Source organism: Poecile atricapillus, chromosome 11 (assembly GCF_030490865.1).
Source record: "Poecile atricapillus isolate bPoeAtr1 chromosome 11, bPoeAtr1.hap1, whole genome shotgun sequence".
NCBI lineage: Eukaryota > Metazoa > Chordata > Aves > Passeriformes > Paridae > Poecile > Poecile atricapillus.
The window spans coordinates 15134018-15161745 of NC_081259.1; the positions used below are offsets into that span (position 1 = coordinate 15134018).

Sequence of the window (27728 nt, forward strand, 5' to 3'; positions counted from 1 at the left end):
TTCAAGTCAACAAAAGTAATTGTTTTAAGAATTTCAGTACAATTTAACTTGACAGACAAAATATAAATTATCATTGTTTCTTAGAACCACTTGTCTTGCTGAAGATAATCACTGCCCATAAAATTATTGTAATGATTCTTCTCAGGCTTGAAATAATGCTTCTCCCTAACCTGTGAAAAGTAATGATGGTTAAGAGGTGGTTTGGGGGAGTGTCTCTAAGCACTGTGGGGGCTCAGGAGGATTTACAGCACTTCTGTCAGAATGGAGAAATGTTTTATAATGGACATCTCTCAGCAGGATGTTGGGAGCTCTGCAGAGATAATTGCTTTTCAGCAGTGTGCACCGAGTATTGTGTAAGGGTGTAATCATACATGCAGTGTGCACAAGAGTGAATGCATTGGGAAAATGAAGGCATTTCATCTCACCTGCCAGGAAAGGCTTTCTGCCCATATCATCACACAGAGATTACTCAAAGGGTTTGAGGTTTTTTTATTTTCCCCTTGTAGGGGGTGAAAGCAATCATTCCCCCCATCCCTTCCACATTTTTCCTGTTAAGGATGAGGCAAATACTGTCTAGTGACTGTAAACATGAGTTTATTTTTGAGTTACTTGTGACTTGACTTTTTCCTTTCTCTCTCCATATTCCATTGTACTCAATTTTCCATTACCAGTATCTCTTTTTCACACCTCTCATTTATTACTTTCCCATAAATCCCTCCATCTCTGCCCATTTGCCTCTCAGTTCTTTCCCTTATCCCTTTTCTAGTCCCATCCATTCCATCCTTGTTGCCCTTATATTTGTCCTTAGAAATTCAGCCTCTCCCAGGCCTTTCTGAAGCTATTGTTCTGTTCTGTCTGGATTGCCCTTTCTCAGATTCTCCCTTCCTTTCAATGGAATTCTTTCAGAGTCTTGTTTGTTGTTTCTCTTGAAACCCAAAGAACAGCAGAAGGAAAAAAACCCTAAGAATTCCTCCAAGCTTTACAGTGCTGTAGTCCTGTGGGAGTGTGAATTAGACAGCCTAATGAGTCAGGCGGTTTTATGGAGGCGATCATGCACCAGAGGCTCTGTACATACACATTTGTGAGCTCTACATCTTTATTTTTCTTTCTTCATTTTCCTAGTTGCTTCACTCCCAGCTCCACTGACTGAGCAAGAAGCTGGGAGAAGCTGCTGTGGCTTCTGCTGGTTTGGGGCGCAGAGTGCAACCCCCACAAAGCTGTGGCACAGGTAAGAATTCCACTCCCATCCACAAGGCACGTGGCCAAACATAAGGTGCTCCTACTTCATTCCTACTGAACAGGTGCTCAACTTGGGCTAAATGTATTCAGCAACTAAATGCATAAGCAACCAGAAAGTGGCAGGGGTGCCATTTCCTAGAGCTGTTCAGGGCAACAGAATCACCGCTGCTGGCTCTATTCCAGCCTGGGAATGCGCCTCACTGGTGCTGCCCAGCATTTTGAACCTTGCTGCATGTCATTTTCTGAATGGGAATTTTACATTTTCGTTCAGCTGTTACCTCATGTGAGCTAAACAACACTACAAATGGATTAAAACACATGGCATACTGTAGAAATAGGGTTTTATGTAATTGACAAAGTCATGAAAGTACAGATTGTCTCTGCCAGCTGCCCCAGCTGAATAGACCCGTGGTAATTACACCAGCCAGGAACTTCACCAGCACTGAAAAGTGTTACCAAGCCAAAAATGCTAAAAAGTCATGGGAATAATTCTGTTATCGCTCTCTGAAAGACACACTGCAAAAAAAAAAAAAAAAAAACAGTGTGCAAACAAAAACAAAACCAAACCAAAAAAACTACAAAAACTCCAGGGCAAACACTAGGGAGCTTGGAATTAGAACAATTTTCACTGTTACTATTTCCATCTGGTTGAACAGCTCAGATATTAGACACCACTCATGATGGAGCATTGCATTTTGCATCACTACAAATCTCAGGGGATCATCAGAGTAAGATGCCAGTTCCTTTGACATTGTTTATGGGCTACTTCAAAGGACCTTCCCTTTCTATTTTTAAAAAGATTGGCGTTCAGCTGAAATGCTGAACTATTTAAAGAAGTAAGAAGAGTGGCTTCCACTAAGACTAATCCTTATTCAACAAAGACATCATACCTTTTAACTGCCATACATTCCAACTATAAACTGTAGCTGTTCATTTATCAGTAACTGTCTGTAAGCATCTTTACACTGATAATTATGAGCACGTTATTTTCTGTTAATGCAAAAAGTAGTTATCAGCTTTGATAATATAATCTCTGGATGATGCACAAGTTACCATGAGGTCAAGACAAGGCTGAGTCACAAGCAATAGTGGTATTGTTTATGGTTGATAAAATGCAGTTTCAGGATGATTTGTGGGTGGCAGGTTGTAAATATTGCTGCCCATGTTAGATGGGCTATTCCACTCATGTGGCTCATCTCATGGGAGTTCTAGTGGCATGTTAAGGATGTTTGCTTATATTAAAAAAAAAGAATCCATTTCTTGGAGATACTATCATTACCCTCACATTAAAGGATGTTCTAAATTTCAGGAAGAAGAAGGTGCTTGATAGTTTCCATTGTTGGAAAAACAATTATAATTAAAACCAAAACTCTATATGTAGAGTGCTACATTTATCTTTGTTCAAGTGTTTCCTATAGTTCTAGCTCATTTCCTCATTTAGCCATTATTTCTGAACTCTGATCCGATTCACCGAAGTACAAGAACCATTTTCTCTTTCTATTTTCCCATGTGTTTATGAAAATACTAAACAGTGCTACATTAGAGAAACATGCTTATGAGTCTTGCTCTGCCCTTATTCTCTTTACATTGCCCCATAGCAATATATCAGACATAACTACACTGAAGTTTTTATAAGCCTTCTATCTCTAGCTATATATCTAGATCATATAATCTAGAAAATATTATATTATATTAAAGCCTTATCTAAGTACAGAGATGACATGTGCTGCTTCTGTGTCATGGACAAATATATCCCCTAAACAAAAGAAAACAATTGACTTGACATGGTTTACTTCTGACAAAACATTGCTAAAATTGCCCTTTTCAATGCCTCTCATAAGAATGAAAATGTGGACTTCCTGTATGTATGACCAAAGTTAAGAGATCTTGTGAGATTACTAAATATTGGGATCCATGTATAAATTATATGTATTTAGTTGTAAATTCCTCAAAAACTCCTTTTTATGAAGATCACCTCTTGTTGAATATATAAGCATTCCTAGAAGATGAGGCTGATCATTGCTGGGTCTCCAGATGCTGCTTTGATATGAATGATTAATAATTTACCTTAGGCAAGAGGATGGTGGCTCAGTGTGATTCATGGAAAAAAATTGAGATTGAATGTTAAAAATGGCAGGATATGAATGGCTTAGTCAAAGCAGCAAATGACTTCCCTGTTGGACTGTAAATCTGGGTTCTGAAGCTGTACCAGAGGAGTGGTGTTCATGCATTCTCAAAGGCTTTTGAATCTTTTTTTGAATTGAATTATAGCTCAATTATAGCAACATATCTTCCAGTACATCAAATAAGCAAAACAGGTTTCAGTCTTACTATATTAGCAAGTATTAGAACAATAGAAACTCTTTCTGAATACTCTGAATACCTGAATTTATCAAGGTTCAATGAAGTGTCCCACTAACTGTATAAGACCACAATCTAACAACATTATTCTCCAAGAGTTTAAATCCAACTTACCTGTGTGTCTGCGTTTAGAACTTTGATTCTCTGTGTGGAGATGAACAGATCCACTTCAGTCAAGGCCTGGGAATCTCCCTCTGAGGTCTAAAAGACAGATGCTTTGTTACAAGGGGATTTTTAATTTTCAGAATGACAAATTCACTGACTGCTTCAAGCATAATGTGATGTGAGGCAGCTGCACTTTAAACCATTACAGAGCTGGCTATTCAAAGGTGTTTCTAAAGACATGCAAAGAGTACATTTATTGCATAGACAGTGAAGCCTACTCTGATCTTCTGGGTAAGAGGGAATTTTTGGAGCCTGTGGGATTGACAGCTCAAGGATTAAAATTCTCTATTTATAGCCAAAACAGGAGAAAAAGTATGGCTGTTTTTTCCTCACTTTCTCACTGGTGCAATTCGGTACTTGAGGCACCAGACTTGAGAAAGCAGGAGAACTGAGAAGGTGACTTAGCCCCCGTCAGCTGTTTAGCCCTTGCCACCTTCAGTGAGCTCACCAAAAAAAGTGCACACTGATACTCAGTACTGTGGTGGGGTTTAGGACTTTTTTTTTTGCTTTTGTTTTTTCCCTAGAAAATAAAGAACTGAGCACTGAACTAATGTTTCTCTCATATCACAGAAGGCAATCAAGGGATTTTTAGACCACAATTTCTTCTGGGCACTGCTCACTAAGGAAACACTTCCATACCCCATCAGAGGGCACGGCCACAGAGCAACAGGCATTACAATGCAACACTGCACTCCAATGGGGGTCCTGGCTCTGCCCACTTGAGAAAATGGGAGAAGAGGTGGCTAAGCAGCTGCTGCCTTCACTGAAGCATTGTCCAAGAGCTTCCCTAACTCTCTAGTCCAGCAGGAACATCTGGGTTCCTCCAGGCTGCTGGGCCAAGGGCACTACTGCAGCTGCTACTGAGCAGCACCCGTGGCAGCGCCTCAGAATAAAATGGCCACAGATTGTCTCAGCCTGGGCTAAAGGCAGGCACCAGTCTCCAGGTCAGACACTGGCTCATGATGAGAATTATGTATTTGCTAATCTTTTTTGGAGTTGTAAAGGCTTAGCTATGCCTATAATTAATTTAGATTAATTTTATTCAAATTATTTTCCAGTAAAATACAAAGCAAGCACATACTTTGGCAGAGACTTCTTGTATTGCTTCCATCCTTATGCTGATATTTTTGTCAACTGTATTTAGTTATCTGAAGTATTGTTTTTAACTGAGTGCAATGTTTCCTGTATGACTTGTTCCAGCTACTATGTGGTGAATTTATTTTGATTTTAAATATCAACAATACTTCAATAAATATACAGTAAGTCACAGGCACAGGAAGTATGTCTTACTGCTTTGGTTTGTAAAATCAAAATAAGCATTACATTCAAAAACAACTCCCAGATAACAATGGTTGTACATCTGGAGTAAACAAATCACAGTTATTCAACAGGAGAAGGGCAGCAGACAGGCACTCCAGCAAATGAACAATGAAGAAAATGGGTTAATTTTATTCCATTCACTATTCTACTGCAGACCAAAGAAGAAACCAAAATGACAAGTTTATGAGGATCTGTAATGAAAGACGTGACACTCCATGGAAAACAAGGACAACAAAAATGTAAGTAAACATTAGCATTCAAGAAAAACAGTTTACACACCGCTTTTTTCTTGATTTTAGCCGCCTTTTGCATCCTCTGAGGAGTAGCATAAAAAAAAGAATGCAGACAGATGTACACACAGGGAAAGAGAAAAGACAGTGTGGGAAGTCAGGGAAACTTTGACTGTGAATCCAGACTGCAGAAAATTAAAAAACTGGGAGCAGTGGGGGAAGGATGTGCAAGAGAGAAAGATTTGTTTATACCTTATGCAGTTCTCAAGCATAATTGGATTTCATGGCATTATACACACTGACAATCTATTACAGAAGAATTGGTACCAAAGTGTTGTGTGTTATCTGCCGCTCCCAACACTTATCCTGCCAAATCAGTCAAAAATTGCAGCACATGCATCTTAAACCCAAGGTTTTGTCTCCATGTTCATCACATACCTACATGTAACTGTTGAAAAAAACACAGCTCAAGCTCCCTGCCATGACTGTCTGGAGTATTCCAGTACCCCAACAAACTGGGGTTGGTATTAATACATAAAACAGGTTTTAGAAAGTTAACTGAAATCAACAATTACTTACTGTAGCTTGAGATATCACAATATACTAAACAGAAACAGGTTTGGAAAGTATGAAAGAACTGGACCTTTCTTGCATTCCATTTCTTTCTAAATGCTAAATCAATCATCAATCATGACAATCTCTTGTAAGTGGCCTTTCCAAACTCATTTCCTTCAAAATCATGCAAATTTTATCAATTAAATATTTCATTGACTATGCACATACTTTTTCTCCTAGTATTTAAATCTGCCTTTAACAGTGTGTTTATTCAGATGAGATATTTACATCAGAGATAAAATAACTTCTAAAATAAAAATCTCCTGTGTAGATTCTTAACCAAAAAACTATTTTCTTTACGCAGCTTTATGAAGCAGTCTATGATACATTATTTACAAAGAAATTTTTCACTGTAAATAACACCAAACCCAAACACAATAGAAATTAATATTCTTCTCCTTTAAAAGTCATAAGTAATAATATTGAGACTAATTTTCTCAATTTGTAGTAAGTTAAAGTAAGTCATAACAGAAGAGTAAAACCACAGCCAAACAAATATCCCAGTGCTTTGCCACTGGAATATTTTCTAATTGCACTCTGTCTCTCATACTTGAATTTGTTAAACAGCCTCCAAAAATTTTGAATAGACTCTGGAATAATTTATATTTTGCTGTATGTATTTTTACAGCAAGCACTGTAAACTAATGGTATTTACAATACTGATCTGTACTTACCTAACTGCACCTCAGGAGAGGTTTGAGGCTGCAGATCCTGTTAAAGGGCTGGGATCAGCTGTTAAAGGATCAAAGAGTATTCTACAGCCCATAAAGATCCCCTACCTTGACACGACTCACTGCCTCCTGGGCCTGCATCATTCGGATGTTTTTGGAAGGGTTGCGCTCAGACAGCAGCTGGGTGGAGCCCAGGTAATTGGCTGCAAAGATGATTCCATCAATGAGGTCCTCAGGTTCACAGGGTCCTGGAACTGACAGGAGGCATTTACAGTTACTGCCTTTCTAAGGAGTGGGGAAATGAGAAATTGAATAAAGAATACTGAGGCTTGAACAACCTTTCTAAGATTGGGACTGTGCTCACCATCCTCTTTATTCAGCTGTTTACCTTTACATCCAACTTGATTGGATGGACAGTAAAGAATGGCTATTCCAGAGTATGGCTGAAATCTCTTGATAGTGAACATTTTTAATTCCTCAACAGTTTTATAAAAGAAATGTGCTTTGAGCTAGATCCACTTGATGACCTTCTAATGTATTTTTTTAAAAGTATAAAAATCTTGTGTGAGGAGAAAAAGGACACTGAAGGGGAATGTTAATTTTAAAAAAAGGTTTATTGTTCAGTGTTCAATTTATTTATACTCAAGCCAATGTGAAAGATCATTATGTGGAAAAGAAAAAAATATATAGCATGCTATGCTGATTAAATGTACTGAAATAGTGGTTTGCACATACATCTTCTAGTGAGATTTGCTGTCCTTTGTATTCCCATTCTAATTTAGCAAAAGTCTTCCAACAGAATATAAACATGATTACAAAGCAGTGACTTTCCTCTTTAGGCAGTGTTGCTGACACTTTTTCATCCCTGCAGATCTCAAATCCTCCTGCCAGAAATCTCAACCCCCAGCAAAGACCCACAGTCTTTGTAATTCAGTACTCAAGGTATACAAACACGTAGATATACATTTATACCAGTCCTGTACTCTTCAGAGACCTGAGATTAACTAACAATGCTCACACAAATTGGAGTTATTTGGTTTGCTATCGAACACCATAGTTTTAATCTTCAAAAGGATAATTATATACCACAGAACACATTTGATTTAGCTCACATCTGTACAAATCCAGTAATGGTTTAGATCTCCATTATAACTCACAATAGAATTCTGTGGAATTTAATTTTTTTTAAGTATTGGGAAAGCATAAAAAAAATATCTTTACAATCTTCACTAGAAGTATGAAAACCCTCAAAGAAATCCTTGAGAAGCTAGTAGTGTAGAAGTCACTGGAACTCTTCATAAAGGCCAAGTGTTTCAATATCTCAAAAAACAATCCTTGTTCTTGCAGCTTTAATTCACTAGAAGAAATCAAAGAAAATGAAAATTCCACAAGAACTTGGTTCCTGTATCACATCTCTGTACCAGTATGTTTTTCAGCAGATGGATGGTGTATTTTGTAAGGCGCCTCTTCTGATGGTGTTATTAATTTGTTTTAGGTTTAAAACTCAGTCTCTCATACACCTGTACTTCTTCCAGCATGCAACAAAATACTAACGTTGCATGATATTGACATCTTGTTTCAAGGGCAGCAGAGAGGGAAATTAATTTATGACGTGAATGTAATGTTAAGGTAGCAAAACTTCATTAGATACCTGCATCAACATGCTTACTCAAAATTAAAGTAGCTTTAATTTGTTTTCTTTCATTCACTTCGGGCTAAGTAAATGAGACTAAATTGAATCAAGATTGCTTTAACTCTGAAATAGGCTTACCCACATGTTTAAATCAGTTTAAGTAAACTCCCTTAGTAGATAATTTAGATTAATTTTCTTGAAATGTTTGTGTATGAAGACAAGTAAAACTGCAATTCTTCGTGCAAATTCTCATACAGTCATTAGTACATCGAGCAAAATGCCCAGGGTATCTCTGGGGTCTGTGCAACCTATGGATGCTACAAAGGAAACAAACTCTCCTCATGTCTTGGCTGTTTGTCACAACAATGGTTTTTAATTTCTATGAAAAAAATTATTGAGCTTGGAAATAATCTAGGGTGTTAAGCAATTTTATAATCCTAATGTTACTTATTTGGATTCCTTAAACACTGGGGGCTTTTTTGGTTGGATGTCATTGCATTGTGTCTTCACAGCTTTAAAAAATGATGTTTTGCAGAATCACTGTACTAGCAACAAAGTCAGCTACATCATGTATAAATCAACAGCAAGCAGCAAATGCTTACAGCAGTAGATAATACAGAAAAAAAAGAGACAGAAAAAAAAGAAAAGACACCTTGGGCAGAAAATATTTCCCATGATGAAGGCAATGTAAGCAACTGTCAGGTAAAACAAGACATGTCTTGGAAGGATGGAATGGTGCTGAAAATTGCCAGGGTCAAATTGGGTCACCTGGGTGTTTTCTTCCCTTATCTCTGTCTGCTTTAAATAATGCAAAAATGCAGACTTGGCTGAAATCCCAGCTCATCGGAGCACTTAAGCATGCCCTTGACTGCAAGCATGTGTAAAGTCTTACTGATGAGGAAGGGAAAAAGAAACAGGTTTCAAACGGGTGAAGGTTAGTTTGATGTGAGGAAAGATTGGAATTTTATGTAGAATATTGGTGCTTAAACATTAGATAAGTATTTCTGAAAATATTTCTGCACTTGTCAAGGCGATAGAGATTACTTGGTTTTCTGCTGATCTGCTAATGTAACGGGTATAAAGCTATTTCTAGACTAAGTAGACTAGGTCCAAACATTTTTAAATTAACATTTGTATTCATAAAATAAGAAAAAAAACCCTCAACCAAAAAAAATAAAAATCTATAATTTAGCATAACTGAATTCATTAATTTGTTAGGAATGCATTTTTATGTCTACTTAACATCATGTAAGCCAAGGGCTCAGTATTTAGAGACTGCAGTCTGAGCACAGAAGTTAAGCTTCCCGCTGAAATATCAGACTCCATGAAGTCACTGAGACCTTGGGATGTGTGGCACTGCAGCAGATATTTCATAAGCAGTAAATGGACACAGGGCATAAGTCACCTTCCAGAATGTCTATCTACAACTCCCATTTTCGGACTAACTTCTTTATTTCATCATGCTTGTTACTGTGTAAGGGAATAAGATTCATGGTGATAAGACAGAGTGAAGAAAAGCCAGAACCACTGGACATTCAACTCCTATGAGCATGTAGTGGTGCTACTACTGAAACAATTCTAACAGCAAAGGACATTGAGATATGATAGATTAAAAGGTATTTTTTATGTTCATGTGGCATATGAAATATATATCAACAGAAACATGGATATAGCTACTCTAGTTAAGGAGTCATGCTGAAAGTACTTTAAAACTGAATAGGAATATAACCAGAATATGGTTGTGGTATTGCTGTCAAAGTTCAGGGAACAACAGCAGTGTTAGCTGGCAGAATCTTTTCTTATGTGCAGAAGGGTCCTGAAGAAGGTCCCTTTTGGGGACTCTGCATACAAATTAATAATAAAAACTGTGTTTTTCTCTGAGTTCAGAGAGCCGTCATGTAAGCTATCATAAGTTCTTAGTGAGCCATGTATTTATTTGTATTAGACAATGTCATATAATACCTGCAACAGAAAAAGCCTAATAGAAAGCTTATCCTCACATACTGTGCCACTACAGAAAAAAATCAGAGCAAGCAAAATGATTGAACTAAAAAAAGGTATTACATTATGTAAAGGGTATCCTGACCCCTTTCCAGCAGAGTAGTGAGCTGACTGGTATGTAAAGAAAAAGACATAACCTTTTTATCCCAGTAAAATTAACATGTGCAGTTGTATCTGCAGCGCTGTGAGGGGGGAATTGTCTCGCCTGCTTTAAAGTTCTGTGCATGCTGGCCTTGCTTTATGCTTGTCCACTATACAATCAGCAGATGCTTATTACAAAGCATCAGCTTGCTTTCTTGTCTCTGCTACCCTCAGGGAATGCATTTAAATGTACCTCTATTTAAGGCCTGTTAGCCAGTATGTGCCAAGTGTTCCATGTAATATCCCTCAGATGTCAACCTGAAGGGACAATCTTTGAACTTTCCGTTTGTTCTAGTTCTTTAAGTAAATTACTGAAACAGAAAATGCTTGTCAAGATGGTGAGATCAGGGAATAAAAGAAAAATGTGTTAGACATCTTAATATTATTCTAAATTGCATTAAGTTTTCCCTGAGTTGAGAATGGCATTACAAATTTTTTCACATTCTTTTAAGGCTTCTATTGTGTATGTCCATGGCAGATCTAAGGTATTGGTGTCTTGAAAGTATCCTACTGTCTTTTCTCACTTTACAGTGTAGTCATTTGCTTTGCAGGAAGAGCTGTGTGCATTTTCCCTATAAAAAGTGCTTCCTTCATCTGTCTGTGAATCAGAGAATGGTAATGTTTTTCAGTACAATCCTGTTTTATTTCTGTTCATCTACTTTGGTTATTAAATTGACTTATTTTTCTTCAAACAGAATATATGTAATAGCACTTCAGAAGAAGTTGAAGAAACATGTGAAAGCTCCTGAACAGAGGGCTGGATTACTATTGTTTGGTCATTTCAGGAGAACCTTTCAACCTCAGTGCTGACAACTGAGGTTCCCAGAGTGCAATAATGGGCCCTGAAGAACACAGTGCTCTTACACATTCATAAATCTCCTGCTGGGGCCCACTGTTACACCCTTTTCAACCCCTTCTGGATTTGTAGCCATTCTTCATTTTCACCTGAATCCTTCTGGGAGCTCTACCTGCTCCTCCTTTTTGTCACCACTAGGCACCCATTGCCTAGTGGTGACATTTCCATAAGGAGGGTGAAAATGTTAAATACTTCCATGCTTAAACTTCTCAGCTGTGTTCTCTTGGGTTTGACTGGTTTTTAGAACTGTGATATATTTATTAAAGTATTTGCTTCCACTTTATCCTGCTTTAAGTATGGATGTCAAACTTACCATCAACAAAACTTGGAAAGGAAGACACTTTCTTTGTCTGTTGAGAAATAAAAATGGTATAGCTGTAACAAAATAACTTTCACACAATGAAGTGAATTGTAATTATATTTAAACAGCTGACCACTGTCACATAGGCTACATCACAGTCATTAACCCAACCTGTTACACAGTGCTCTGTACTCAGGAGTCTCAAAGTATTTTAAGGTCCCACCAGACAAAAAAACAAGGGAGGCATGGGGGAGACCATAAAAATGGCCTGGGAAGTCAGATATCAAATGAACAATACAAACCAGCAATTCCCAATACGATCAGTTGCCTACTAGATCACATTGCCCATTAGTGATATCCCAAATTTCCAATAAAGAATGTTTAACAATGTTTTACAAAGCAAGATTCTGGGTCAGTGAAGGAAAAGAACTGTCCTTGACTGCTCAGTCCATAGAATTACACTTAATCTTAGCAGGGGACATAACAGTGCTCTTCTTAGGCTACTGTCCCTAGTCTCAATGAACAGATACAGTCCTTCCATTCTTTGTCTTTTGCCAGCCTCCTCAATCATTCCCATTTCCAGGAAAGAGGCTGATTTCTCCATTATGGGGAAAGGCTTTAGAAATGTGCCTGTTCGTTAATTTAACGGGCTACAGGCTAAATACGTTATGGTTTTGAGATAAGAGAGTTCTGCTTTTAAGTCTCAATTTCATTTCATTGTGTCTAGCCCCAAGCATAACTCATTCTTGCTTTCTCAGATGTCTTTGCTCCAGTCTTCAGTGACAAGAGCAGGTCTGTCTATCACTGTGTCTCTTCACAGCTGACTAAGCCAGGATTGACATTGGGAGAGGGTGGGGGAGGAATGGAAGCAGAACACGATTTCTTTTGGATGCCACTTTTGCACTCCAATAATCCAAAAAGAGAACTTTTGAAGTGTTCTCCCTACTCTGTGTGTCGTCAGAAAATTTTAGGCTTGAGTACATGCCATAGACACTTACATAAAATGGATGAGGCAGCAAAAATTCATGGGTATAGTTCAAAGCCTTTACAGAGTAGGCAGACATGATATTTATTGTCAGTTCAGGAAAAGAAAAGGAGCCTAGGTTTGTGTAGATGAGAGGGAGAAGGCTGACAGTGTGAGGGCTGCTTTTCCTGCTGGGAGCCTGGCTGCAGGAAGGCAGGCAGCACCACTGGCAGCCCCAGGTACCTACCTCAGGGGGATTGTTATTGTCAACTGGGCCATTGAGGTCTGAACGCTGCTGCTTCCTGGGCTGCTCTAAACCATTGCACACCTGCAAGAAAAAAGAAAGGACTTAAGACTATTTTCTAGAAAGCTTTAAAACAAACCAGAGATTTCAGTGGAAGTCAATGATACAAAGATGATAAGAACATTTTGACCAGATTAAATAAATAAAAATTCACAAAACTCTAACATATGAAAATCTATTTATCATGTTCTCCATTAGTTATCTTAAATTATTTATGCACAATCAATATTCATTACTGGTACCATGTATACATATATACCAATATTCAGTACTGGTACATCTATAATGTGATAGAGCAGTTGAAATTTCCTACTGTAATTTAGCAAATATCAGTTTCACATAAAAATGTTCAGCTGTTTAATTATAATAAAATATCTACTTTGATATAAATAATAGGACATTTCAATGATCATTAAGTAGCAGTTACAGTACTGACTTAAATTTAAATTACTTTATGTCAATGAAAATTTTTCACATGAAATTAAGTCAAATGCTATCATGTCCAAATAAATCAGAAAGCAAAGGCAGAATTTTTAAATGTGTTTATTCTCAATATTGTACAAAATCAAAACAGCCCTAATGGCCATCTCTAATCTGAAAAACAGAATTCTAGCACTGAATGTAGGATCTTGTCTGTAGGAGATACTTCATGGCATGTCCTTCCTCATGGGCCAAGCAAATCTACAGGATGCTGGCAGTACAGCCTCAGGCTTCAGAAGGAATGTGAAAGAGAAAACATAAAATCAGGCACAAAGAAAACACTATTTTATACTACCCTTTTTTTCCTGTTCTAGTAGTCTCAGGGGCAGAATTTCTTTTCCAGACTTGACCTAAGTCATACAACACCAGCACCCAGCATGGAGAGTGCCCATGTCCTGCAAGTACCGAGAAAGTGAAGTTTTCATGGCTCAGATTTTCAGTGTTACACATCTGGAAAACCAAGATGATTTCTGGAACAAATTTGTATGGTTTAGGGTATTTCATTTTCTCTCTTTTCTTAGTTTCCCTATAGTGTATAAAAATGAGGGCCAAAATGCCACTGCCATTGTAAAGCTTCAGAAATAAAAACTTGTATTGACAATTGTGCAAATGGAAATCACTGAGGATTATTTGAAAGGGTCAGCCTGAATGTCAACTGGGAATGTAACTCCTTGGCTTCTGACTTTCAAATGCAGTATGTAGCTGTAGGCAAAGCAAGTCTTTATGTTCACCTCTAGACAAATTATTCCCCATGACTAAGATATAGTCAACAGGACAAATTATTCTAATGAAGCAGACATATCAGAGCTCAGTAATGACAATTTTCAGGTAAGACAACATACACAAAGATTTTCCCAAATAGTAAGCAGGACTTCAAGAACGAAACAACTAGCTGAGACTGAAGTCTGAGATACACCTAGACTTGGGAAACCCACCATATCCCTGCTTATAAACACAATTCTGTTTGAGACAAGACAAATCTAATTATGTTGCGTGGCTAAACTAATAGGGAGCAATCTGTATTGATGTGCAGTGAAATATATTAATAAGGTAAACAAATATCTAGAGGACTTTAATAAAACAAGCATAATAATCATACATGATTCCCTAAAGTAGCAAGATTTAGACCAAGTATCCTTTAAGCAGGGATTATGACATGGCCACAATGAAGATACATTAAACAGCAAATACATTAATTTGTACAACAGAATGTCAGTACTTTTAAAGCTCTGTCAGTTCTGATTACCACACACTTGACTGAACTGAAAATGCACCTGCATGTAAAGAAAGAATTGTCTGCATTTGTAAGCATCACCTGGGTGCTGTAACATTGAAATAGGTCTGTGTCTCAAATCTGCCACCTCAGTGGATTCAGTCAGCCCTGGGGATCGTAATACCAATCATGCTCTGTGGTAATTGTTGCACATGTAATCCCACACAGTCCTAATAGAAAATCTGGCCAAACATTTGCATAGCTTCTCAGTTTTGATTTATTCAAAGGTGTGATTTACTGGATCTCCTATTTTCAGGATCTCAGGAACATGAACAAAGCTTACTTGCTCCCAGTCACATATGTAGTCTGTATGTGGTTATTATGCACTTCCTGGTTCCAAAGAGAAGCCCACGCAGAATTCACAAAAAGTGGGATCAATCACATCACCTCTACAAGGAACATAACCAATGGTTTTTCTTATTATTTGGTGTCCAAAAATGAAGGCCATTATTTTTCTCACAGAGTTTTGTCTGTGTGTTGAGCAGCCCTAGATTAATTAGGCAGAAACTCAGGTAGAAAGAATTCATCCATTCCTTTTAGGCACATCTGTCCAAACAGTATGTTCCTCCTCTGGCTGATCTATTAACACTTTGCTATTTAAAAAGGTTGTGATGGAGAGGGCTGGGTGTCACTGTGAGCACTTCCTGCAAACAAAAGTGACTGTAACATGACATTACTGAGATCCTCCCAGCTTTGGAGGTAGCACAGCCTTCAGCAGCAGCCCATGTAAGGGAGCTGTGCCTCTCTCAGACTTTCTGTGCCCAACAACTGCCTGCAGAAGCAAGCACAGGGAGAAGGGCTTCCCTTTCACTCCAGACGACTTACAGAGTTGAGGAACAGAACTATGCAGAGTAGGCAAGGCTGCATCCACAGCTACAAACAATGTAGTGTTGGACATTTGGAAGGAGATGCCTCTAGACCAAGGGACTGTTTTGGAGCTTCTTTGTGGAATAATTTTTAGAAAATATAAATTCTAACATTTGGAAGGAGATGCCTCTAGACCAAGGGACTGTTTTGGAGCTTCTTTGTGGAATAATTTTTAGAAAATATAAATTCTAATATTCATTGGGGCTGGCAGGTGGTTCATACTTGTGTCATAGTGATCTGACTAACGTGAAGTAAATTATCATACTTGATACTTGCTTTCTTCATGTTTCTTACAGAATTTCAAATGTTGCTGGTTTGAGCTGAAAAATCACATTTGAGGGAAACACAAAGTATTATAATTAATTTATACCCTGGTTTGTAATTTAGATTAGGACCTAAAATGAAAACAGAAATTTTGAATTGACTGCATACTAGCACAGGGGCACAACTACATTAAAAGTCTGTCACCCTAGGATAAGATTCTGATAAAAGATTCTACAATGCAAAGATGAAAAAATATTATGTAGTGTAGGTGTAGTGTTTTCAATACTTTTGCCTCTGAGGAAGTACTGAGGCAGTGTCCAGCATGTGAAGGAACACGAAGCAGCAGAAAATGTCATTTTTAGGCTGAGAGGAAAATCACTCTACTTATTTGAGATCACTGAAGCACCTGTGGAGATCTTTCCATAGCAAGCCCAAAACTCCACCCATGCCCTGGCCAGCCCTGTCCTGGTGGTTAATTACCAGGCCTGGTAATTCCTTGGGGCCCCTCCCAGCAACCCAGACCCTTTATAACCCTTTTCTGCAGCATAAAGTCTCTTGTAGCTGGAGGCTGGTGAGGAGTGAGTTCTGCTCTTCTGTAACACCTGGCTGTTTGCTCCAGTGTGAGCTGCTTGGCTTGTCAGTCAAACACTCATCTCACCAACACTGGTCCTCCTCACAGCTGCTGCCTGTGATCCTGAGAACTGCTGTGGTGCTCAGCACTGATGAAGCACTTTCCTGCTGGGGATCGTTCTCCTGCAAAGCAGCAGGTTACTCGCTTCCCTGATTTATCCACAATTTGTCTGAGAGAAAAGCTCAAAGGTATGGCAATGCTTTGTTAGTATGTTTAAACATTTAAATAATGAGCCATATCTTCCACACCTGCCCATATCTTTAGCAGCAATGCTGTTTGACATTAGCAAATAATGTGTTCAGAGAGCAGTGTACTAGCTTATACATTATGAAACTCATCTTGAAGATGACTAAGCTCTTCGGAAAAGAGATGTTGTGTAGTGGGTTCCAGTTGAAAAAGATTCCTTGTGGTAGGCTCTAAGGAGAAAAAAATATCTATTGGGAAAGATATGTTTTGTGGTGAATGGATAGAATTGTTGTTACTTGTTGAACAAGTAAACCTATAGACCTGACTAACCTTTCAGCCAGGTTTGTTGTCTCTCTAGAACAAAAGCAAAGCAGATGAATCTTATATTTGCCATGTAAGGACAAAACTTCCATTACTACTTTCTGTAATGTGTTGTTTCCTGCTGACAGTTTATCATTGGGTGATGTGTCCTCACCTCAAGGTGCATCTAAAATATCCTTTAAAAGAAGAGGTGGTAGCCTAGTATCAAGTCTGTTATGGCAGTCCTATTCCTGTTAAACTGGACAAGTGAAATAACCTCCCTCCTGAAGGCTGCTGCTGTGGAATGGGATGGCCTAATGTACCTCCCTGAGCCCTGCCTTAGCTACCCTTAACACTGGTAACATTGTCAGCAGGAGCTGCTTGGCCCAGCAGGGTACTCCTGCCAAGACAGACTGAATGAGGCAGTTCTTGACTAGCTGAAGGTTTTCTGATCGTGATCACAGGAAAAAGGTCAGACTTCACACTCTCCTCTCACAAAGATTACATTACTTATGTGTTAATTTAGTGGTGGTGCTAGTACATGTCAGGAGTGAGGAGAAAAAAATTTCTGATGAGTAATTTCAAGTTTGCAAGTCAAGTTTAGGAAAAGAGTCAGAATAAGTTGAGCGATCTAAACGTTTCACAACATTATTTCAGTACTCTATCAAATTTCAATAGACATTAAAATAATTGCCAATTTATTTTTACCACCTCAAAGAAACATTTTTTTTTTCCTTTGTCCTTGCATATATTTAAAATTGAGAACCAGCCATGAGTTCAGAGAAACAGCTCTGCTGAATTCTTAGGGAGATGTAATTAGGAGCTCATGCTGCCTTCTGATTTAAACTTCCTGAGAAGGCTTTGTCGCTAATGCATCTTTAGGCAACAGACATTGATTTTGCTGTCGACTGGTATCAGGAGCTGACTGCTACCAGTCTGTGGCTTGGCCAATTAGCACAGAGAAACTGTCTGAGATGTTTGGACTGTTTAGCACTTTCCAGTAAATACTTGGTAGGTTTGGGAACTGTCACTTGGTAACAGTTATTTATTAGTTCTGCCCCACAGCTGCCTAGAACACACAGGAGAATGCAGAAGCCTTCTTTAATACTTTTTATCTACACCCATTTGTGCTTTCTACAAACTGTTCTCAAATGCATCCCATAATACTCAGACTGACTTCCAGCAAGATATTCCTAAGACACACATTTTCTAAACTGTCCATCATTTTAGTTTCTTCACGCTGTTCTAAAGGTGAAATCTTTTATGGACAAAAGACTCTTGGATTTGGACTCTGCAGCAGCAGAGCACTGTCCCCATGCTGAGAGAAGGAAATAAATGTTTGTGTCAATACTGAGCTCTACCAGCACAGGCAAAGGAAGCACAGTAGCAGCATTGATGTGTGCAAAGCTGTTGGAGGGGGGAAAAGAGAATGGTTTCGTTAAATTTTCTTTCACAAATTTTTGTAGGGATCTTTTGTCTGTTTCTGGTTGTCCATGTTGAGGAAGTATAAGGACACAGCCTGTATGGAAGTTGTGAAAGCAGACTGACACTGCAGGAGCTCATGGTGTCCCTGCTAGGGCAGTTTGTATAAGCATATTTGGTTAGGTTCTCAAAGGTAAAAATATAATAATAATAATCATAAAAGAATGATTGAGATAGGAGAAGCAGTACGATTTAGTATCATAGGTAGCACCATTAAATAGCAGACTTCCCTCTGAGGTCCTCCTTTGTAAAGGAGGCAAATTTCATGGCAAATTCCTGTTTCTTCAAAAGGGTAGAGGTGAGGTAGGGTGTTGTTCCTGTTAAAAACATTTTATTTTACTGTTGGTAAAGAAGATTTGCTTGAATAAGGTAGGAGAGGACACATTCTCAGGAGTCTGGAATCTACCTAGAGCAGACATTAGGAACAAAGGCTGATTAAACTGTCAGTGCTCAAGTGTTGAGTTCCACAGTCATCTTCAGCCTCTCCCCAGCAGAAATAGCTCTCAGCCATGCCAATGCCAGTGTTTCAAGGGCAGGATCATAGCTGGGATGAACAGAGTAAACTCTGCCACATAGGAGGTTCCAGAGGAGCAGTTACTTGAGTTGATTAGTGCAAAAGATGTCTTCACTGTTTATTATTTCAGCTGCTTTCCAATGTTTTGCTTTTTTCTTCATTGCTTCTACAGTTCTTTAATGATGCTAATTCTGCACATGCAACAGGAGAAACTGAAATTCCAAATGCAGTTGGGGGTGGCAGGGTGGGGCTGGGACTGCCCCATGCCATCCTGCTGTGGGGGCAGGAAGCAGGACAGGGCTATGCTGCACTGAACTGGAGAAAAGCTTTTTTGTGGTTTCAGCTTTGGTTTAGATTAGACCATTGCTCATATTTTGTTCAGTACAAGCACACATTTACAGGAGATTACTCACATTTTTCACCTGGTAAAGCCATTCCTGTGTTGAATATTGTTAATGTGCCAAGCCAACAGTTACTGTAGCTAACTACTACAATTGTAGTAATATTTGTGTTGAAGCAAATCTAAGAGCATTCCAAAAAGCAACTACTTTTTCACAGGAATACCACATATTTAAAATTTCTGGTTGTACTGTATGCTACTGCCAGTTGAAGGAGTCATTCAGTTCATCCTCTTCCATACAAAGATACACCTGTCAGCTAATTCATGTTTGTCACATTAAAAACCATGGTAATTCAGGAGAATTACATCAGTGGCACGTCTGACCAGACTCAATTTCTCTGCTAAAGGTAAAACATATGAAATTAAATTAGAAATAGAAAAAGAAAATTTCTTCATGTGATACTTTAACAATTAGCTGGGAGATGACCAAGATATCAAATGGATGTGCAGAAAATTCCTAGCTGGAGGGAGCAGTTAAATTTGAGTTGTTATAAAATACCAAAAATAGTCAGTTTAACTTCATAGATGTGATGCCTTTCTTAAATAACATAAGCATGGAAAACCTGCGAGGAATAGGGATGGTGCTAAGCAGTGAGTTAGAACAAATATATACTCTAAATGTATTCTAGGTTTCCCTCAGACTTGTCTAGTGCTGATCATCCCCTTCAGTGCCTCCCTAGAAGTATTTACAAATAAAGGTTAATCAAGCCAAGCTCATATATCCCTGAACTTTTCAAGCCTGAGAATGTGTATTTAAGACATGAGACTGGCCCACACTGAAAGTCAAACAAGATGCTTACTTTATTTTTCCTTCTCTGTAAATTGTTGGGTCTTTCTTAAAAAGTGACCATTTTCTGGGGCAAACCTAGCGACAAGAACCTTTAAAATCCCATTTTTCACTTGGTATTTAGCATGCAGAACAAACAGAATGTTAGCACCTATCATGAGCTAAGAATTAATAGCTGTGTATTTAAAGGAATGTAAATGTTGTAATAGGCAGTAATTCTACCTATGTGAGGCAGGAAAGGAGAGGAGCAGACACAGAAAAAAGCTAAGGATAGCATACTACATGCATAAAACAACAAATGCACCTTCCTGCTTGCTCATTGTTTACAAAAACTGACATACACGTAGTATATCTTGATTTAACCTAGAAGCATTCAAATCTACATTTTTTAAAGTTAACTGAGGCCAAAAAAAGTGCTCTATATGTAATATGTCATCTCTGTCATCTCTTTCAGCATGATATTTTGTACTGTGAGATGCACACTTCTAATAACAGATCTTTTAGCAAGGTAACAAAACCAAGGCTCTTCTAAGCAGCTTCTCTGCAAACAGTAAGTTTAGCAGGCAGATACTGACAATAGCCTTGCATTTTTTCCTTTCACTCTGGAAGAAACTGAATTATTGTAGATGGTTTAAATACTGTAGTTAAAGTTATGGCTGTCTTGGTTTCACAAATGAGACACAGGTTCATCTAATTCCATCCATCCCTTTGAGGTTTCATAGTAAATATTAAAAGAATTGAATGCCCCAGAAGAAAAACAAAATCCTCTGCACTTTATCTAAATTCTTTGAGGTCCACTATTAATGCTAAACATCCAACCACACCTTGTGCTAAGGACTTTTAAGGAGCTATTAAGAAAAAATCTCAGTTGAGCAGAAATGGGTACTGAACTCTTATTCTAATGCCCTCATCCTGAGCCTGATTTGTAAATCTGGCTAAAGCTGAGAATGATTACCTGCAGTAGGTGAGAAGAACACAGCAAGGTAAGACCAGTCTTGTCATGACACACACATTCAAATAATGCTTGCCAAAGGTTATTGAACTTGTTTCTCACTCTTTCTTTTACATCCCTGAAGGCTTGGGGAGGGTAGGGGGAGAATTACCTCATGCCTCCAATTGGGAGCCTCTGTATCTCTGTACCACTTCACAGCTTTTTGCCTTGGAGGCTTGTGCTCTTCTCTTCAGTGAAGTTCCCACAGCAGCCATGCCTTGTTGCCTTCCTTATAAAAGAAATGTATGCCTTGCCACCCATTTTGTTTAGCCTGGAGTAGATACACCCGTACTGCTGTATCTCTAATCTCCTGTCTCCATGTTTGAAGGAATGAAACACTGTGTACAGTCCAGTGTTCTCTATGCATTAAGACAGGAGTTTGTGGTTGCTATTAAAAGTGATGGTATAACCCCAGCCTGGGGTTACCTATCACAGCAATGCTTCCCTCGTTATTAAATAAGATGAAGGCACTGGTCCAAGACAGACAGGAAATAACAATCAAAGTTCAGAAATGCAGTTCAGAAATGCTTAGGTGCTTTTGGGTTTTTTCAGAGCAGGGCAGTTCAATCAATACCCAGGTGTTACACAACCCTCAGCTGTTAGGAGTCTATTGAGAATGACAAAGGTATAATGCAGTTCAGCTCAGCTTCTGATAAATAAACTTCAAAACAGCAAAAAGCTGTCGAAATGGAAGTCTATTTAGAATACTGTTTAGAATGGGCAATCATCTGGGGTGGGGGTGGACCCAACAATTACTTAGTCAAGCACTGAGGAATTCTTTCTTATTCAGGAACTCCTTTTGTCATTTGTTCTGCAAATATTATGAAAACTTGCAAGGAACAACTTTCCCAGTAGTAGCTACTGGGAGAAAGACCATCACTAAAGCATGCTACCTCAACCTCTGTGCTCCCAGCTAACACCTAGTAGCTGTTCATTCAACATCAGCAAGCTTATTCACCAAGGGACTTTTATGCTGGCAGTAGGGCACTGAATATAGTAAGTTGCACAATTTGGTTGTAATTATACTTCTGGAAATAGAATGTAGTAATGAATATTAAAAACTTGCTGCAGATATGGGAAATCTGAAAATATCCCCCTAAGACTTTTTTTTGTTCACAATTATAATGAAGGTCGACCTGTTTCATCACCATATACTTAAACATTTGATTTCCTTTAACTGTTTTTCAGAGGAATTAATATATTTTAATGGAATCACCTACACTAAATTGTTTAACTGTGGGGCACTTAATTATAGAAAAACCTATTTAGAGAGTTTATATAGCTGAAAGAGGAAACATATGCATGCAAAGTTTAACAAGGCATTTTAATTAAAGATAAGACAAAATAATTCATTTATCCTTACTAGTTTGTTATCCAAGCACATGTTATGTTTCAACTCTTTTAGGTATATCTATTCATGGCAGATGAAAGATAACTAATATTCAACTGCATATAATTTTAGAGATGCAAAGTTAAGGCTTTAAAATGACATTAGGGAATGAGGTATGTCTCTCTAAGAAGTAACCACATTCAATTTGAGACTTCAGGGAAAAAAGGCACATCTCTCTTCCTTTAGAAAAGCTTGAGCTTCATTCTTAGCCTCTTTTTCTGCCACTCAGCATTAGAACAAGAAAAGATCATGCACAGTTTAAATTAACTTCTACAGCATTCTTTTGATAAAACTGCTTAACAGCATTTTTGGTAAGAGTAAAGCTCCTATTTCTTCTTTCTTGTCAAGGTCAAGATATGTCCAGCTAGTAAAAATACCGCAGCAATATGCAGGCACTTCTTGAAGGGTTTTTTTAACTTATACAGTATATCTAGATTCAACATTCATTCTCTCAAAAACAGAAAGTTATCAACCACTAAGGCAATGGCACAGAAGCCATTAATGGAAAAAAAAATTCAACTATTTCAATGCTGACCCCAGTTTTAAGTTTCTCCAGACTGTCCCTGCAGAATGAAAATAGTGTAAAGAAACTGGTTTTGCCCCATGCATCTGGAGTACCTTTGTTTGAATTCTCTTCTCTGTGCAAAAGCTCTTTGCTAGCTCTCTATATATGCAGATTACATTTAACACCTCTCTCTAAACACACAGTATGATTATGTGAATATAGTTACAGTAAAATTTAAAATATTTCTAATAATATACAGATTAATACATAAAAATATTTCTAATTTTATTTGAAATAACTAATGTAACATTTGCATAATGCCTGTGACAGTCTGGTTAAAAAAAGCACCTCATACCTGCTCCTGTGGCCACTTCTGTCTGTCCTCTGGGGATCTTGACTTTGCTTTAAAACCTCGATGCACATCTCCACTGTGCTTAGAGGCAGATGGGATATTCAGTGATTTTGGCCTCCCCTCATGCCTGTTAGCACTGTGAACAGCTTCTCCCTTTGAACAAGTCTCTTTGTAGTCATGTGCCATGTTTTCAGTCCCAGTGTGCTCTGGACTCATTTCTGTTGTACTGTTAATACTGCTCATGCTCATACTCATTTTGATTTCTGCTACAATCTGGTCAATGTCCTCTTCCTGCTCTTCCAGGTCTGCATCCTCTTTTCTAGAATGGTATGGTGATATTCCCTGTGAATTTCCATTAGCCTCTGCTGGGTAATAGTCCGGATAGTCACCTTCACTTTGACAGTACTGTATGTTTTCTTCTTGGTCTTGTATCTCCAAAGATGATGCTTCATCCTCCAAAATCTGAATGCCATTATCTTGACCTTCCTGCCACTCTTGCCTGTCCATCACCTCATTTTCATCTTGGTGCTGAATTTTACTTTCAGCCCATTCTTCTACAGCTTCCTGACATTCATCTGTTTCAACATGGTGTTCCTCATGGGGAGCATACTCCTCCCCATTGCAGTCCATTCCTTCCAGGTAACTGTCATCCTCTGGACAGTATCTGATGTAGTATGTGATCCCCTCCTCTTCTTCTGGCAAGCCTTCATCGTAGTCCTCCTCCTCAGAAGTGTTGTTTACATAGTCAGAGCTGGAGTCACCATCTCCACTATGGTCATTGCACTCATGTTCCACAGGGGTAGGACTACCTGGTCTGACAGTTGCTAGTTCTGCCTCCTTTGCTGCATAATCTTCAATGGGAAGGTCACTTTCTTCATTTTCAGGCTCCCTGGTGTGAGATGAAGTCGGGCAAGCTCTGGCTCTGTGATCCAACATGCTGGCTGTAGTGCTTTGATGTTTCCTGTTTGCCATAGCCAGCTCCTTACATGACAATCATTTCCAGCAATTACTGCAGGGAAGATGGAAAAACACACATTCAGGAAAAGGTCATCAGCAGAGAACAGTGATGTTAATAGGAAGCAAACTGATGGATTCATTTGGTAAAAAAGCCTGTGTTTGTAGAGATTTCACCAAATTCAGACAGCTAACATTTAAAATGCTTATGCTATGGAACCATGAAATCAAAGTAATAAGTTGCACTCTGAAAGGAACAGATAAAGAGAAGGTTCTACATTTATGCTAAATGTATTCTAGTGTAGACTCTCTTCTGTCAGTTTGACAGAGAATTAATCCTGAACCTTGAAATTAGTTTTCAATTTTTCTTTCTTGCCAGTAAGGGGTCATGCTTTGATCACTATGCAGTAAATGGGACCTCTTTTCAATTTTCAGCTTAGGCATTTCTTTAACGTGTACTGAAAGCAAACATTTAGAATCTGACCTGCTCTTACCAAAACTAAAGGAAAATAATTCTATTAACTTAGCAGTCACATAGTGCACTAAAAGATAATGCATTGGTATTAAAAGTTATTTTTTTAAAGGCACTTGCTGGTTTATTAGCCCTTTCTATCTGGATGCCATGAAGTATCTCCCATTGTTAAACCAAATATTGCTTTTAGAATAGATTATTTCTGTTGGAAGGGACCTACAAAAATCACCCAGTGCTGACCAAGTTAAAGCATGCTATAAGGGCCTGGTCCAAATGCCTCTTAAAACAGACAGGCTTGGGCAATGACTGCCACTGGAAGCCTGTTCCAGCACCAGACCATGCTCCTAGTAAAGAAATGCTCCCTAATGTCCAGTCTGAACCCATCGTGATACAGCTTTGAACCATTCCCAAGCATCTTGTCACTGGATACCTTCTCTGGGGAGAAGTTCTGCACCTCCCTGCCCACCTCCCCTCTGGAGGATGCTGTAGAGGGCAATGAGATCACCTAAACCTCCTTTCTACAAATCAGACCAGCTCAAAACCCTTTGCTACCCCTCAAAGGACACCTCCTTCCAGCCCTTCCACCAGCTCTGCTGCCATTCTGTGCACACATACAAGGACCTTCACATCTTTCTTTAGATGATGGGGTTCAAAAGTACACACAGCACCCAGGTGATTCTAAATAAGCAGAGGTTATATGAACTATATAAAAAATAGTTAAAGAAAATAGCTAATTCTAGACAGGCTTGACAAGTGTGATCTGCTGCATGATTTGGAAGGGGGAAATAACATATTCTCAGTATCCGTGTTTCTCTGCATTTCATTGTTGTATCCTTTTGATAAACTTGACCTGTGCAGTTACTTCATTGGCATGAAGTGAGCTCAGGCTCCTCACCTGCATGACACAACTGGGAGAACAGTTTGATTTAACCAGGCTTGAGCAATAAAACTGGCATGAAGCTAAAGGATTAGAGGAGCTATATAGGGAGTAATTTCTTAGGCATTATGAACATATAAAAAAAAAAATCCTGCCACTGTAACCTAGAACCTTATAGAATCCCTGTAGAATTTCTGACACCACAAGAAAACTCTCAATCCTTAGTTTTTTGACAAATCCAGGGATGTAATGTATCTATGAATTATTGCAAAGATATCATGTGGTAAATCTAACCCTGAAACATGGATTCTAGATTCTGAGAAACAAAGCAGAGGTGATGTTAGTCATAGCAGGAGATATGAAAGGAACACAGCATATGGAGCCCTTTTTGGTTATTGTTACCTTAAATAATTAGTCTTGACATAATAAAGCTTTAAAGTAAATAGTATATCTGAAGAGAAGTTTTAAAGGAGAAGATCAGAGAAGGCAAAACTTTCTCAGTGATTACTTGCCCCTGCTCACTGTTGGAAGAACTAGGAGACTCGCAAGGTTTTCTCAGTGCAATCTGTATGCCCATTATCCCTTTAATAATAATGATACTTATTTACTATGTAGTCAGTTAGAAGAAACTCAGAACAACAAGCCATCCATCCCCTGGGGTTACCCCTGATTTAGTCAGCTCTTACTGCAAACTAAAGATGTTTCTATACTGTGACTGCAGTATAAAAAAAATATATTTTACATTGGATTAAAATAGTAATCTAAGTTACAACACTGCAATGCTCTGCACAGGCTGCAAAAAACTGCCCACAAGCAAGACAAATTGCTTGTCTGACCATTTCAGGCATGAGTATACTCCATATACATGTCTAAAATGAGTTAAGATGGAGAGCTATAATAATTCTGAATGGCACCGCAAGAAAACAACAGAGATCTCATCTGGTTTGACCAAAAATATTTTTTGTCAAGAACAGAACAAATTGCCTCTTATTGACAGAAAAGTTCTCATCTGCAATGGCCTCAATCTTCTAGTGGAAACATTATCCATATTAAATAATACTTAAATATATTTACAGTGCACTTGACCCTGCTTATAAGTCACTACAGTGTAGCTGAAGATACAGAAGCACAGAGCCTGTAACAAGCACAGTTTGAAACCCATGACTCAGATTTTCCTAAAGCATATGGAGATGAGAACCCTTTTTTTAGCCAGTGTAATGGAGTTTTTCCACCCACATCTAAGACTCTTCATTTAGTATCCAGGCCCTAAAACTGCCATAAGTGGTATCTCTACAGCAATAGCCTTTTATAAATTCCATGAGTGAATGCTCAAAGATGTCACTTACCTGCAGGAAAATCCAGTGCATTCTAGATATTCTGGAACACATTGCAGGAAGCCACCTGAATGTGATTTGAGAGACAAAAGGCAGGAGCCTAGGGAGGGAGGGGTGGCTGATGAGAGGAGCTCCATCAGCTGTGGGTGCCAGGTGAGGGCTCTCAGCAGGGTAATGCAGTCCTGTCCCACCTGTTATTGTGCAGCAGCTGCACTGTGGTGGGAAGAACTTTAAAAAAAATAGTGGCAGACTGGAAATTTTTTAGAGCATAGGTGGTAAGAAATAGAGAAAATAATTCTTCTCAAGCATGTCTAGCACTGATATACTGGGAAATGGGTTTTCAGTTAATTCAGCCTGAGCAATGATTGAGGACAGTGCTTAACCCCTGTATGCTGGAACTGAGGCAAAATAAGCCGGATTTTTTGGTGAGAGGCAATGCTGATCTTAATGCTATGGAAACTGAAGTTACAAAGCAATCTCTGCACAGCAATTACAATTCTAGTTGGCCTCCTTTGCAATCTTCTCAGGCACTACTCTTAAGGTGACAAAGTACTGAAATAAAAAAGGCAGAATTTATTATTTTCAGCCCATGAATTGCAGACTGAATGTGCACTGATTACAGCATCTTCAAGTATAAAATGTAACTTCTCCAACTGTACCAACACATCAGAATTACTGAGCTGAGTTTTCAAACACCAGTCTGAGAACTGCTCTTTATGGAGCTGCAGATACATTTCTGTCAAGGAAACACACAGCTGTATTTTAACTCAAATATTAGAACAGCCAGGGCAGCCTAGTTTTCTTCCCCTGTATCAAAATATCTCCCAAGCTTCCTAGCAAAATGCTACCTAATCACTGATTAGGTTTA

General features: G+C 38.5%; 2 protein-coding genes across 6 annotated transcripts in view; one reads left to right on the forward strand and one right to left on the reverse strand.

The window, feature by feature from the left end:
* ENTREP2 (endosomal transmembrane epsin interactor 2) overlaps positions 1-11515 on the forward strand; it is a 113977-nt gene extending 102462 nt beyond the window's left edge. Inside the window, exons 15-18 of one of the 3 annotated variants that reach the window (XR_009278430.1) lie at positions 1123-1228; positions 5240-5324; positions 7949-8056; positions 8770-11515. The gene's annotated coding sequence lies outside the window, so the exon portion shown is untranslated. Of the gene's footprint in view, positions 1-1122; positions 1229-5239; positions 5325-7948 lie in introns of all 3 variants that reach the window. The other 2 variants (XR_009278431.1, XR_009278429.1) reach the window with 2 other exon arrangements.
* APBA2 (amyloid beta precursor protein binding family A member 2) overlaps positions 1-27728 on the reverse strand; it is an 89089-nt gene that overhangs the window by 14677 nt on the left and 46684 nt on the right. For 2 of the 3 annotated variants that reach the window (XR_009278428.1, XM_058846765.1), the window contains exons 3-8: positions 23227-24232; positions 12745-12825; positions 11546-11582; positions 6710-6855; positions 5365-5400; positions 3715-3801 (exon numbers count right to left, since the gene is read on the reverse strand). Coding sequence is in view for 2 of the 3 variants with exons in the window: in XM_058846765.1 (XP_058702748.1) it covers positions 3715-3801; positions 5365-5400; positions 6710-6855; positions 11546-11582; positions 12745-12825; positions 23227-24195 (1356 nt within the window). In the remaining variant the exon portion in view is untranslated. The remainder of the gene's footprint in view (positions 1-3714; positions 3802-5364; positions 5401-6709; positions 6856-11545; positions 11583-12744; positions 12826-23226; positions 24233-27728) is intronic. The other variant, XM_058846766.1, reaches the window with a different exon arrangement.